This window comes from Xenopus laevis, chromosome 3S (genome assembly GCF_017654675.1).
Source record: "Xenopus laevis strain J_2021 chromosome 3S, Xenopus_laevis_v10.1, whole genome shotgun sequence".
Taxonomy (NCBI): Eukaryota; Metazoa; Chordata; class Amphibia; order Anura; family Pipidae; genus Xenopus; species Xenopus laevis.
In genome coordinates this window covers 27,809,688-27,823,451 of record NC_054376.1, presented here as the reverse complement: position 1 = coordinate 27,823,451, position 13,764 = coordinate 27,809,688, and the positions used below count along the sequence as shown (strand labels likewise).

At 45.3% G+C, this 13,764-nt stretch overlaps 1 protein-coding gene and 1 long non-coding RNA gene across 2 annotated transcripts in view; one reads left to right on the top strand and one right to left on the bottom strand.

The window, feature by feature from the left end:
- Positions 1–7,774: 7,774 nt before the first annotated feature.
- Positions 7,775–13,764, bottom strand: part of LOC121402133 — a 7,183-nt gene continuing 1,193 nt past the window's right edge. The window contains exon 2 of the long non-coding RNA XR_005966593.1: positions 7,775–8,021. This is a non-coding gene — a long non-coding RNA (uncharacterized LOC121402133). The remainder of the gene's footprint in view (positions 8,022–13,764) is intronic.
- h2az2.S (H2A.Z variant histone 2 S homeolog) overlaps positions 12,059–13,764 on the top strand; it is a 6,121-nt gene continuing 4,415 nt past the window's right edge. Inside the window, exon 1 of the mRNA NM_001092643.1 lies at positions 12,059–12,160. Within this exon, the coding sequence (NP_001086112.1) occupies positions 12,158–12,160 (3 nt within the window). The 5' untranslated portion in view covers positions 12,059–12,157. The remainder of the gene's footprint in view (positions 12,161–13,764) is intronic.

Below are 13,764 nucleotides of genomic sequence, written 5' to 3'. Positions count from 1 at the left end.
AAGGGCAGCCAAGTATGGAGGTTTACTTTGAAAGCAGCAAGTTAAGTTGCAGGTAAAACCAAGTCCCTTTGTAAAATGTATAATGAAGCAATAGAATTCTTAATGAATCAGATGAAATTGAGCATAGGACTGGCCAGATATGGGATGACTTTGACGTAGTTGGCCAGCTTAAATATATTGCAATATATGGACAAACAATCCCTGTTTTGTTTAAAGGGTAAGGCATTTTTTAGTAGCAGTATGCACAAAATGTCGCTGTCTTAAATATATTGATAATGGGTTGAGTGCAGAGGACTCTTGTATTTGACTATATGTATTTTGTGGTCACAGCCTCATTGCACCCCCGCCTAATGGTTTTAAAAAATAGTGGTGAGCACAACTTTCCCTTGTTTGTCATTGGTGGAGCACCTTGTCATGGAGTCATTAGTGGAGCACCGTGTCATAGAGTCATTAGTGGAGCACTGTGTCATGGAGTCATTAGTGGAGCACCGTGTCATGGAGTCATTAGTGGAGCACCGTGTCATGGAGTCTTTAGTGGAGCACCTTGTCATGGAATCATTAGTGGAGTACCTTTTCATGGAGTCAATAGTGGAACACCGTGTCATGGAGTCATTAGTGGAGCACCGTGTCATGGAGTCATTAATGGAGCACCTTGTCAAGCAATGATTAGTGGAGCACCTTGTCATGGAGTCATTGGTGGAGCACTGTGTCATGGAGTCATTAGTGGCGCACCGTGTCATGGAGTCATTAGTGGAGCACCGTGTCATGGAGTCATTAGTGGAGCACCTTGTCATGGAGTCAATAGTGGAACACCGTGTCATGGAGTCATTAGTGGAGCATCTTGTCATGGAGTCATTAGTGGAGCACCTTGTCATGGGGTCATTGGTGGAGCACCTTGTCATGGAGTCATTAGTGGAGCACCGTGTCATAGAGTCAATAGTGGAACACCGTGTCATGGAGTCATTAATGGAGCACCGTGTCATGGAGTCATTAATGGAGCACCTTGTCATGGAGTCATTGGTGGAGCACCTTGTCAAGCAATGATTAGTGGAGCACCTTGTCATGGAGTCATTGGTAGAGCACCGTGTCATGGAGTCATTAGTGGAGCACCGTGTCATGGAGTCATTAGTGGAGCACCGTGTCATGGAGTCATTAGTGGAGCACTGTGTCATGGAGTCATTAGTGGAGCACCTTATCATGGAGTCAATAGTGGAACACTGTGTCATGGAGTCATTAGTGGAGCATCTTGTCATGGAGTCATTAGTGGAGCACCTTGTCATGGGGTCATTGGTGGAGCACCTTGTCATGGAGTCATTAGTGGAGCACCGTGTCATGGAGTCATTAGTGGAGCACCATGTCATGGAGTCATTAGTGGAGCACCTTGTCATGGAGTCATTAGTGGAGCACCTTGTCAAGCAATGATTAGTGGAGCACCTTGTCATGGAGTCATTGGTGGAGCACTGTGTCATGGAGTCATTAGTGGCGCACCGTGTCATGGAGTCATTAGTGGAGCACCGTGTCAGGGAGTCATTAGTGGAGCACCTTGTCATGGAGTCAATAGTGGAACACCGTGTCATGGAGTCATTAGTGGAGCATCTTGTCATGGAGTCATTAGTGGAGCACCTTGTCATGGGGTCATTGGTGGAGCACCTTGTCATGGAGTCATTAGTGGAGCACCGTGTCATAGAGTCATTAGTGGAGCACCGTGTCATGGAGTCATTGGTGGAGCACCTTGTCAAGCAATGATTAGTGGAGCACCGTGTCATGGAGTCATTAGTGGAACACCGTGTCATACAGTCATTAGTGGAGCACCTTGTCATGGGGTCATTGGAGGAGCTCCTTGTCAAGCAATGATTAGTGGAGCATCGTGTCATGGAGTGATTAGTGGAGCACAGTGTCATGGAGTGATTAGTGGAGCACCTTGTCATGGGGTCATTGGTGGAGCACCTTGTCATGGAGTCATTAGTGGAGCACCGTGTCATGGAGTCATTAATGGAGCACCTTGTCATGGAGTCATTGGTGGAGCACCGTGTCATTGAGTCATTAGTAGAGCACCATGTCATGGAGTCATTAGTGGAGCACCGTGTCATATGTCTATGTAGAAATACAATGACCGTAACGCAATGACCCAGTGCATCATGGGGGAACAAAAAGTTACTGATAATTGCAAAGAAAAAAATGCCTGTCTGAAATCAGTTTGAATCCGCCCATGTTTATGCACTGGCGTAATTAGGCTGCCAAGGGAATATTTATAAATGCAGTGTATAAGAGCCATGTGTGGTCTGCAATAAAGACTTGAAATTAGAGTAGTTAAATGGCAAACCATTGTCTCAACATGAGAGAGCTGTTTTTATCTGATCTGAGACACACAGTTATTTGTCACACCCAACTTTTTTTCAACACTTGCTAATATCTGCACTGCTTATTAAAGGGGTTCTTCACCTTCCACGGTTTCATTTCAGTTGTTTTCAGATTGCTCACCAGAACTTTTTTACTTTTTTTCCTAAATTCAAATCTAAAGTTTAGTTCATGTCCCTGTTTTTTTTCAGTGTGCCAGCTCAATAATCCACGTGCAGATTCTGAACGGTTACATTTAATTGTAACAATTTGCTACATTTAACTGATACATTAGCAACTATTGTACCAATTCTAACAGCTGCCTTTAATGACATTCAGGGAGTCTGCTCAGTAGGGACAAAAATAACAAATGCAGTTACAGAGTCGGTGACCTTTAAACTTCAATGTTAAAAACAAACGGCTGTGAATAGAAAATAATTGGCTGTGAATAGAAAGTAATTGAAAAAAGTCCTTATTTCTGGCGAACTGTCTGAAACCAGCTGAAAAGAAAAAAAAGGTGTTGGAAGGTGAACAACAACTTTAAAGGACAACTAACCCCCTGTGATGTTAAGTCGCCACTGGCCCCCTTTCCTGCCTCCCCTCTGCAGTCTTACCCCAGAATTCTGTCCCCTCTTGAAATAGTGACCGCTAGTGATGTGCGTGCTGACTCGATACCCACGGGTCGGACGGGTTCGGGTCGACCTCTCAGTGCTCCTCACAGGTGGCGGGCAGTGCCCTACTCCTACTCTTGACGCCGCAACCTTCAAATGCCGGCATCCAACTTCCAGGTTCCGGTTTTATAGTCTCGTGTCTGCTCGCCCCGCGGCTTTTGTGATGTCATTGTGACGGCGGGGTGGGTCTATAAAACGACCCCGGAAGCACAGGTGCGGGCGGGTGCGGGTTGTAGCAGGGCGGGTTAGGGTCGGGTGCGGACCAGGGAAACCCTGACCCACACATCACTAGTGACCACACATGCAGAGTGAGCGCAGTGGAGCTCACGGGCGCCATCTTCTTCTCTTCGGTAATCTTCATGTCTTTTTCCTCCCCTTCGGCAATTTCCATCTATTTCGGTGCATGCGTAGTAGTCGGGAACAGGAAGATTGCTCCAACTGTGCATGCGCCATTGCGCTGCTTGAAGAGAAGAAGATGGCGTCTGTGAGCTCCGCTGCGCTCAATTTGCATGTGCGGTCACTATTTCAGGAGGGGGCAGAATTCTGGGCTAAGACTGTGCAGAGGGGAGGCAGGAAAGGGGGCCAGTGGAGACTTAAGGTGGGGGTTTAGTTCTCCTTTAACAGAGACCCGACCTGCTACACTATTTCAAGAGTCAGAACCAGAGAACAGAAAGGGCTAAACAAGCACTGCTTTCCGTTGCAATTGCATTCACAGATAACGTTAACGTTTAAAAATAGTTTTTTGATGTATGTTGCTTAGAGTGACAATTCTGAGTTTATATTATCTTAGAGCAACTTGTGCAATTGGTTTGGTAGTAGTGTGTAGTTATCAGAAAGCTTAAAAAACCAGCCCCACTGAGAGCATTACATGGGTGTGAAAGGGTGTGTGTGTAAGGGTGAGTCTAAGCCAACAAATTCCATGTGTGGCATAGTTTTCATTTTAATAAAAGAACAGATCGACAGGAACACTTTCAAATATTTTGCTATGAAGCTGTAACCCCCTATGTTTGTGACATATTTTAAAGGGATCCTGTCATCAGAAAACATGTTTTTTTCAAAACACGAGTTAATAGTGCTGCTCCAGCAGAATTCGGCACTGAAATCCATTTCTCAAAAGAGCAAACAGATATTTTTGTATTTAATTTTGAAATCTGACATGGGGCTAGTAGAGATGTCGCGAACTGTTCGCCGGCGAACTTGTTCGCGCGAACATCGGGTGTTCGCGCTCGCCGGAAGTTCGCGAACGTCGCGCGACGTTCGCCATTTTGGGTTCGCCATTGTTGGCGCTTTTTTTTGCCCTCTCACCCCAGACCAGCAGGTACATGGCAGCCAATCAGGAAGCTCTCCCCTGGACCACTCCCCTTCCCTATAAAAACCGAAGCCCTGCAGCGTTTTTTCACTCTGCCTGTGTGTGCTGAAGAGATAGTGTAGGGAGAGAGCTGCTGCCTGTTAGTGATTTCAGGGACAGTTGAAAGTTTGCTGGCTAGTAATCGTTTTGATACTGCTCTGTTATTGGAGGGACAGAAGTCTGCAGGGGTTTGAGGGACATTTAAGCTTAGGTAGCTTTGCTGGCTAGTAATCTACCTTCTACTGCAGTGCTCTGTATGTAGCTGCAGTGGGCAGCTGTCCTGCTTCTGATCTCATCTGCTGACTGCTGCAATAACAGTAGTCCTTGTAAGGACTGCTTTTATTTATTTTTTTGTTGTTTTACTACTACTACTACTACTACTACTATAAGAGCCCAGTGCTATTAGTCTAGCAGTGTTGGGGAGTGGGACTGGTGTGCTAATCTGCTGCTCCTAGTAGTTCAGCAGCACCAACTTTAATTTTTTTTTTTTAATATTCATTTTTTTTTATTTTACTTTTTTTTATTTTACTACCGCTGTAGTAGTGTATAAGTTGACCTTTTAGGCATTATTTGCCCTGTAGGCATTATTTGCACAGTGTTTTCTTCAACCCGCCATCGAGCTGTGTGACCTTGTTCCCATTCTGTCTAAATATCCATAATATTACCGTCTCCAGAAAAAACACCGGAGTCACTTTTTTCAAGCAGCATTCATATATTTTACGTAATCCGTATCCACCGCTGTAGTAGTGTATACGTTGGCCTTGTAGGCATTATTTGCACACTGTTTTCTTCAACCCGCCATCGAGCTGTGTGACCTTGTTCCCATTCTGTCTAAATATCCATAATATTACCGTCTCCAGAAAAAACACCGGAGTCACTTTTTTCAAGCAGCATTCATATATTTTACGTAATCCGTATCCACCGCTGTAGTAGTGTATACGTTGGCCTTGTAGGCATTATTTGCACACTGTTTCTTCAACCCACCATCGAGCTGTGTGACCTTGTTTCCATTCTGTCTAAATATCCATAATATTACCGTCTCCAGAAAAAACACCGGAGTCACTTTTTTCAAGCAGCATTCATATATTTTACGTAATCCGTATCCACCGCTGTAGTAGTGTATACGTTGGCCTTGTAGGCATTATTTGCACACTGTTTTCTTCAACCCGCCATCGAGCTGTGTGACCTTGTTCCCATTCTGTCTAAATATCCATAATATTACCGTCTCCAGAAAAAACACCGGAGTCACTTTTTTCAAGCAGCATTCATATATTTTACGTAATCCGTATCCACCGCTGTAGTAGTGTATACGTTGGCCTTGTAGGCATTGTTTGCCCAGTTTTTTTGGCCACAGCCACTGAAGCACAGAGGCCAGAAAAAATATACCATATAAATGCTGAAAATAGTCATTTTTTGCCATACGTTGACTCAACGTATATGGCAAAAAATGACTATTTTCAGCATTTATGTGGCATATTTTTTCTGGCAACTGTGCTTCAGTGGCTGCAACCAAAAAAACTGGGCAAACAATGTCTACAAGGTCAACGTATGGCGAAAAATTACTATTTTCAGCATTTATATGGCATATTTTTTCTGGCAACTGTGCTTCAGTGGCTGCGTCCAAAAAAACTGGGCAAACAATGTCTACAAGGTCAACGTATGGCGAAAAATGACTATTTTCAGCATTTATATGGCATATTTTTTCTGGCAACTGTGCTTCAGTGGCTGCGTCCAAAAAAACTGGGCAAACAATGCCTACAAGGTCAACGTATGGCAGTTGTTTAAAGAGAACAGTAGATTACTAGCCAGCAAAGCTACCTAAGCTAAAATGTCCCTCAAATCCCTGCAGACTTCTGTCCCTCCAATACAGAGCAGTATCAAGCAGATTACTAGCCAGCAAACTTACTATCATCTGTCCCTGAAATCACTAACAGCTCTCCCCCTACACTATCTCTTCCAAGCACACACAGGCAGATTTTTCAGATACATTTTTGCCCTTGATCCCCCTCTGGCATGCCACTGTCCAGGTCGTTGCACCCTTTAAACAACTTTAAAATCATTTTTCTGGCCAGAAATGTCTTTTCTAGATGTTAAAGTTCGCCTTCCCATTGAAGTCTATGGGGTTCGCGAACCGTTCGCGAACCGCTCGCATTTTTGCGCAAGTTCGCGAATATGTTCGCGAACTTTTTTTCCGACGTTCGCTACATCCCTAGGGGCTAGACATATTGTCAGTTTCCTAGCTGCACCAGTCATGTGACTTGTGCCTGCACTTTAGGATGGAACTGCTTTCTGGCAGGCTATTTCTCCTACTTAATGTAAATTAATCAGTCTCAGTGGGACTTGGCTTTTACTATTAAGTGCTGTTCTTACATCCTCCAGGGAGCTGTTATCTTGTGTTAAGCTGGCCATAGATGCAAAGATCCGATCGTACGAATCATCGTACGATCGGACTTTCCCATCTCCCGACCCGCCACTAACCATTCAGATCAAAGTCTTACCAGTCAGATTAGTTAAAGAACAGACCAGCAATGTTCTGCCCCTGACAGCAATCGTACGATATCTATGTCCAACCAAAGCTAGTGACAGTCTCCCACTGAAAATCGTACGATCGGCAATACACACAGAGATATTATCGGCAGCCGACAGAAATTTTCTAACCTGTCCGATCGACCAAACGACCGATCTCCTCGATTCGTACGATCAGATCTTTGCGTATATGGCCAGCTTTAGGGAGCTGCTATCTCGTTACCTTCCCATTGTTCTTTTGTTTGGCTGCTGGGGGGGGGAGGGAGGGGGTGATATCACTCCAACTTGCAGTAAAGAGTGACTGAAGTTTATCAGGGCACAAGTCACATGACTGGGGGCAGTTGGGAAACTGACAATATGTCTAGCCACATGTCAGATTTCAAAATTGAATATAAAAGAATCTGTTTGCTTTTTTGAGACACCCAACAGTTTAGGAACTGTTATGTGGTTTTAGTAGCTAAAGGCGCAAGCATGCTTAGTCACTAAGGTTCATTTACAAGCTGCAATGAGTACACGTTGCCACATTTGTTTCCCACAATGAAGTTTTTTCCCCACAATTCCAGCGTAATAAAATTAGCGAGGGACGTTATTATGTAATTGTCTCAATGCTAATCAAATGATGCAGTTGCACTGAAATACGGTCAGAAATACTACTTAATTAAGAATATTCACACACATTTTTTGTGATGTTCCTAAAATATGATGAAGTAGGAGCTCACTCTGCTGGCCAGTGATTAAAACTGTAGCTACAAAAATACAGTACACGTTTTATTTCCCAAGAGAGTCTTGTATGCCTGTATATCTGTTAACTAAAACTATATATATTACCTCTAGGGTACCTATTATGTCTGCCCCCTAACATGTGAAGCTTCTTTTGGAATAGGGAAATGGGTTGGTAAATATTTTTAATTTTATTTGCATGTGTATGTTATAGCATAAATATATAAATAAAATATAAATACATATATAATTGGGTACAGATGGTTATCAGGCATTATTCAATGATTGACAAACACCAGCAGATGCATTTATTCAACCCTTCCAATCAGTAGCCAACTTGGGAGCACACTTGGAGGGCCAAACTGACCATTACATTTCTTCTGGGTTGCAAGCAGACCAACACTTGTACGGGAGCACAACTGTAAAAAAAAAAACATAATTAGATTTGAAGTACTGACCACAGGCCCACCTTCTCCTCAATCAGATGACTAAAAGGGGAAATAACCTAGCTCAACATAGATTAAAATTGCATTTGAAAGGTATAGGTAACTGTTAACCACTGTCAGGATCCTTTTGCTCCCTCCTAAGAGAGAACCTGTTCAACCCTAACTAAAGTCCTTAGCATGGCTGCCTGTTAAACAAAGAAGAGTACCTACTGTAAAATCCTTCTGCTAACATTCTAACAGTCCCTTCCCTCCTCTGCTCCTCACTACATTTCTTCACTTATCTCACTGTATGTTTCTAGTTGTCTTCTCCAGTCCTCTCAGAACCACTTTCTTTTCACACCATCTACATCCACTGCCAGCTCTTGTCTCAAACCTTTCTATCTTGCTGCTCCTAACCTCTGGCATTCCATCCCTGAATTCCTCTGTAAGGAGTGCTCTCTCAATCTCTTCCAGAAAAAACTAAAAGTCTGCCTTTTGGCACATTAGTCTAGTCCTGGTCACTATTGGACAATGCTTTGACCTTGTGCACTTTTCCCCCTCCAATTTGTGCCTGTATATTAGCCACCCACCCACTTAGACTGTAAGCTCTACAGGGCAGGTACCTCCTACCCACTGTGTTTCTTACCACATAGCACTTAAGCTCTGTGTCCTTATATGAACTATGTGCACTGTATATAAACTGCATATGTGCTTGGGTTGGATATACATTTACTTATACAGGTTTTTGTTATTTGTTTAATAGATTGGGCTTACTCATCAGGCAGAATATAGATAGAGATGAGACCCATGTCACCCAATGAGGCAAGTTGAGGAACTCGCCTCAGACAGCAGTGCCCCATGAGTTATTTAGGGCAGCATAAAGCCACTCCTGGTAACTTTAATAGGCAACGTTCTGTCGTGGATCACCCTGGACCACCTGGGAAGGTGAGGGTGGAAACACGGAAGCTGCCTCAGGGTGCCAGGGAAATGAAAATTACCCCTGCACCCATGTGGTTTTGAAACTGGCTTCTCAGTTTTTATAAATGCTGTTCATTCAAAACTTCCTGTCCAGTTGGGAAAACAGGACAGAAATTCAGCCAGTTGCATCTAAGTAATGTAATAACCCCAACGTCTCACCTCTACGGACATCATTGTGCCTGCTTCTGATGTCAACATTCCCGCCTTAAAGGAGGAATCAACCTGTGGGGGGAAAAAAACCCACCCCCCACCGCAGGTATCCCTCCCTCCTCCCCCAGGCTAACTTCCCCTCCACCCCCGGGGAGATGCCCCATACTCCATACTTACCCCTTGGCTCAGATTCTTCCAGCGAAGTTCCACGTGTCCATCTTCCTCGTCCTTGGTAAAATGACTGGGAGTTCGTCAATTTCCGTGTAATTTCGTGAATGCGGAAACCGGCAAACTGCTCCAACTGCACATGCGCAGAAATACCGATCTCGCAGTCAGCTTACAGAGGACGTGGGAAGATGGACGCGTGGAACTTCGTTGGAAGAATCTGCGCCGAGGGGTAAGTATGGAGTATGGGGCATTTCCCCCGGGGGTGGAGGGGAAGTTAGCCTGGGGGGAAGGAGGGAGGGCTACCTGGGGTGGGGGATAGGGTTTTTTTCCCCCACGGGTTGATTTCTCCTTTAACATCACAGCCCCACCTCCAATGCTGTCTGACCTGCCCTCTGTACGGGTTTAGTTGCCGGCAAAGTTGGCAACCCTAATCATGGCCCTAATGGTACACTCTAGTAACGGTACAGGGTTGGGTCTGGGTTAACATTTGGAGGACCTCACGACTAGGGTCATGATCCTTATGTTATTAATAGGGTTTAAAGATAAATATACAGGAAGGCCGGTATTTTTTTCTAGAAAAGGTGGCAACACTACTCATGACTATGGTGGGGGGTCCAGAGGTGGCAACCCTGGACACCCAAGTCTGACACGGCTTCTGAGCTTTCCACATGTTTTTGACCAGTTGGCCAGAATAAAAGGGAGCCACAGCATTGCGTCTCAGCTCTCTTCCGTTCCAATTCTTGGCCAGTCAGCCGGAGCAATCACAATAATATCCAGGTACGGTTGCCACCCGGCAGGTATTTTACCGGCCTAGCCGGTAAAACACCTGCCAAAGCCGGGGCTGGTATTACGAATTTACAGGCAATGTAATGTAATACCCTTAAAAAGACCCCCTCGGCCCGCCCCAAATCCCCTGTAAAACTTAGCTATTGTCCTCTGTCCTCACAGCTCAGCGCCCGCCCCTTTTTTTTGCCATAGCTCCGCCTCATTTGATGTCACACCTGCCCCCCACCAGCCGGTAACAAAATTAGGAAACGGTAGAGACCCATTACACAGGTGGCCAAATACTTATGGCCCTACAGTAGTGACCCATGGGCTTTTTGACGTCACACAGCTCCACACCGCGGCCCGCCTCTTTTTACGTCACACCCACCCCTTTTTGTTCCCGCCCCCCACCAGCCAGGAAAAAAATTAGGAACAGGTAGCAACCCTTTACCCTTTAGGTGGCCAAAATACTCGTATGGCCCTACAGTAGTGACCTATCGGCTGATTGTTTAGTGTACAGGTAGCAAATGTCCTCTACTGGGGCAGGGAATGATGTATAACGTTTAAAGCAATACTGACACGTTCCTATAAAAATCATAGGACCGCGTCAGTATCAAGTAGTTGTTGCACCCGGAATATATTTCCCCTCAAAGCCGTGAACCTGCTTTGACCAGACATGGGGGTTGCTCCCAAAAAGCGTCAGGTGATGTTGGTTTGTGACCTGTTTCAATAAACCACCATTTTTCCTTTTACCGGAGTGCCGCCATTATTTAGTGTGAGTGGGTAGGCTGCGCAAAGGTCCGCAGGTCTAGGGGGCGGCCTTGAGGGGGGCTTTCAGGGAAAATATTCCGGATGCAGCAACTACTTGATACAGACACGTTCCTGTTTTTTATAGGAACATATTAGTATGGCTTTGAATGCTGCAGAATATGTTAGTGTTTGTATAAAGGAAAATATGGAGTTGCCACAGGAATGTGGGGGGATTCATTTAATTTCATATAGACCTAATTGCATTTGCTCACTTTAAGCTGGAGTAAAGTATATTAGGGAGCCAGTATAAACAGAATCATCCTTCACTGTATAGTAATTGCAGCACTGACAGTAAGAAACCCTCAGTTCGTCAGTATTTGTTTCTCATTTCACCCCTCAAGCACCAGAGCCAATGAACTGACCAGCCAATTGCAGTCCGTGCGTTTCACTTCTACATTAACTTCTATCCCACCTGGTTGGAACACCGTTTTCCTCAGGAATTCCATGAATTTTCAGCAGAAGTGTAACCAACAACAAAGAACGGATTCTGACACCATTTCAGCAAGTAAGGACTTTAATAGAAACAATGCAAAGTTTTTACGGGCTTTTTACAGAATAAAAAAAATCTTTTTTTTTTCAAAATCCAAATTTGCACAAAGCCTGTCTGAATTACTAATCACGCGATCTATACTTTTACTCAGGGAAACTCGTACTCCAAACTGATGTGAACCGTGTCCGAGACAAAACAAAACGCTACGGCTTCGCTAAAAGGAAGGATCGACCGCCATTTTACCTTTTCTCTAAAGCAAACAAGACAAATAGGGCGGGAAATGGAGGCGTGCGTACCTCCCTAAACCCATTCATCCTATTGGCTACATCCCTTGTCACACACAATGTTGGAACCGCCCACTCGAAATCTTGTATGGGATTGGTTATTGTAAATGTCAGCGATAGATAAAACATTTTCGTGATACGCCGATTGTCACTGACTGACGTGAAGTGAGTCCACCTCCCACCTTGCGTGCCGTGTGCAAAATAAAGCTGAAGGGCCTTGGGAGGGAAACGGCCGTTGAGTGTAGGCGGGACGTCATCTGGCACCTCAAGAAGAAGGGTAGATTTGATTGGCGTTACAGTAGTTTCAAACCAGGAACACATCGTGTGATTGGTCGCAGGGTGTCCTCTCGTTCGGGCCTGACAGGCAGGGGGGTTATTGTGTGTGTAAAGCTAGGAGTGCGCGGTACCGGTACAGGACAGCTGAGCACTAACAGAGGGACAACTTCTTCCGCATTTTTCTACGGCAACGCGCGGACCTCCGGAACATGGTAAATACCTGACCGCTAGGCACAAACCAACCACTGCACTCGGCAGCCCTTGCAAAGGACAGAAATTACCCAACGTAAATACCACAGTGGGAAATGGCGGGAAGCCTATACTCCTGTTTCATTGGCCTGGAAGCGAGTAAAGCTCCGTTAATAGGGGGAAAGTGTGGAGGAATGGGCAGCAAGTTCTCGGGGTGCCAGTGGGAAGCGGTGCTTGCGGGAAATCCCTTCAGCGGGGCGGTTGCCGATACAGCTGTTTCTTCCGGTGAAGGGCCGGGCGCTTTAAACTTACCGAGGAGCTGCTGTGGGATGTGGGAAACTAAATACAGAGCCGCCGCTGCTGCTGCTCCGGGTATGACGGGGAGATGTAAACAACCCGGGGCTGACAGAAGCATGAGCCGCTCTTGGAATGTCCATAGGAGAGGAGGGTTTGCACTGGGCAAGGACTGCTGTCTTATACACTGAGTCCCTGTCACCTCAGCCTGACAAGAGCCCCATGTGGGGAGGAGCTATGTCTATACAATTGTAATTGTAGTGTTCATTGTTATACACCAGGGGGCCGGGCCAACCTGCAACACATCAACTCCCAGCATTCCATGCGCAGCCTCAGGCTACTCTGCTAGTGTCAACTCCCAGCATTCCATGCGCAGCCTCAGGCTACTCTGCCAGTGTCAACTCCCAGCATTCCATGCGCAGCCTGAGGCTACTCTGCCAGTGTCCCACTATTCTCAGTCCTCCTAAAGCAGTTGTCCTTGCAAGGTGTAACCCCCATAAACCTGAGACCCACCTGCTTTTCTTTTTCTCTCCCTACCCCAAATATCATTTGGCTTGGGCTGGCAGCTTCAGCTATGGGCAGAATCCCTAGCAGCTGTTGAAGACTAACTAAACAGATGAAGGTGGGGGATATAAGTTTAGTTGAGGGTGAGTGGACTGCACCATACTGAGTCAGGCTTGAGCACAGTTTTCCTGTTTCATCTTAGTAGTGATCTCCAACAGCCAAATATTTTTTATAACGGCACATGACAGTAGAACCTAAACTTTATATTTGGGGTTGGGGTGGAAAGCAAAGATAAATGTGTTCTTGGAAGCATGTCACACTCTGGATTGCAGGATGCCATTATATTTAATATCTGGGAATGTAAATTTAAGGCCCCAGGCATGTGGCTGATCTGCCTCCCTGAATGGTGTAAGTCCTAAGAAGTGATAGGACATCTGGGTTTATGCAGCACACGGGGGAGCTTTTTGGGTCCTTTAAAGTGGACCTGTCATCTACATATAAAAAGCTGCATAATGAAAGTCCTTTGCAAATTAAACATGGAACCCAAACTTAAAACATCCATACCTGTTATAAAGTTATTAAAATATCTGAGCTGTCAATCAAATATTAATTGCCCCACCACTATGCATGAATCATAGTACTTTTACTTTCCATTCAGCACTTCCTACATGTCATTGCATTCCTCACATTTCCCCCCCCCCTCGCATTAGGCCCCCCATTTTGGTGCATACACAAGATTTTGGGGTGATGCACAATTTGAATTAATAGGGGGGTGCACAAAATGGCGCCTGCCTGCTTGTGGTTATTGTGTAATTCCAAGACTGAAGGA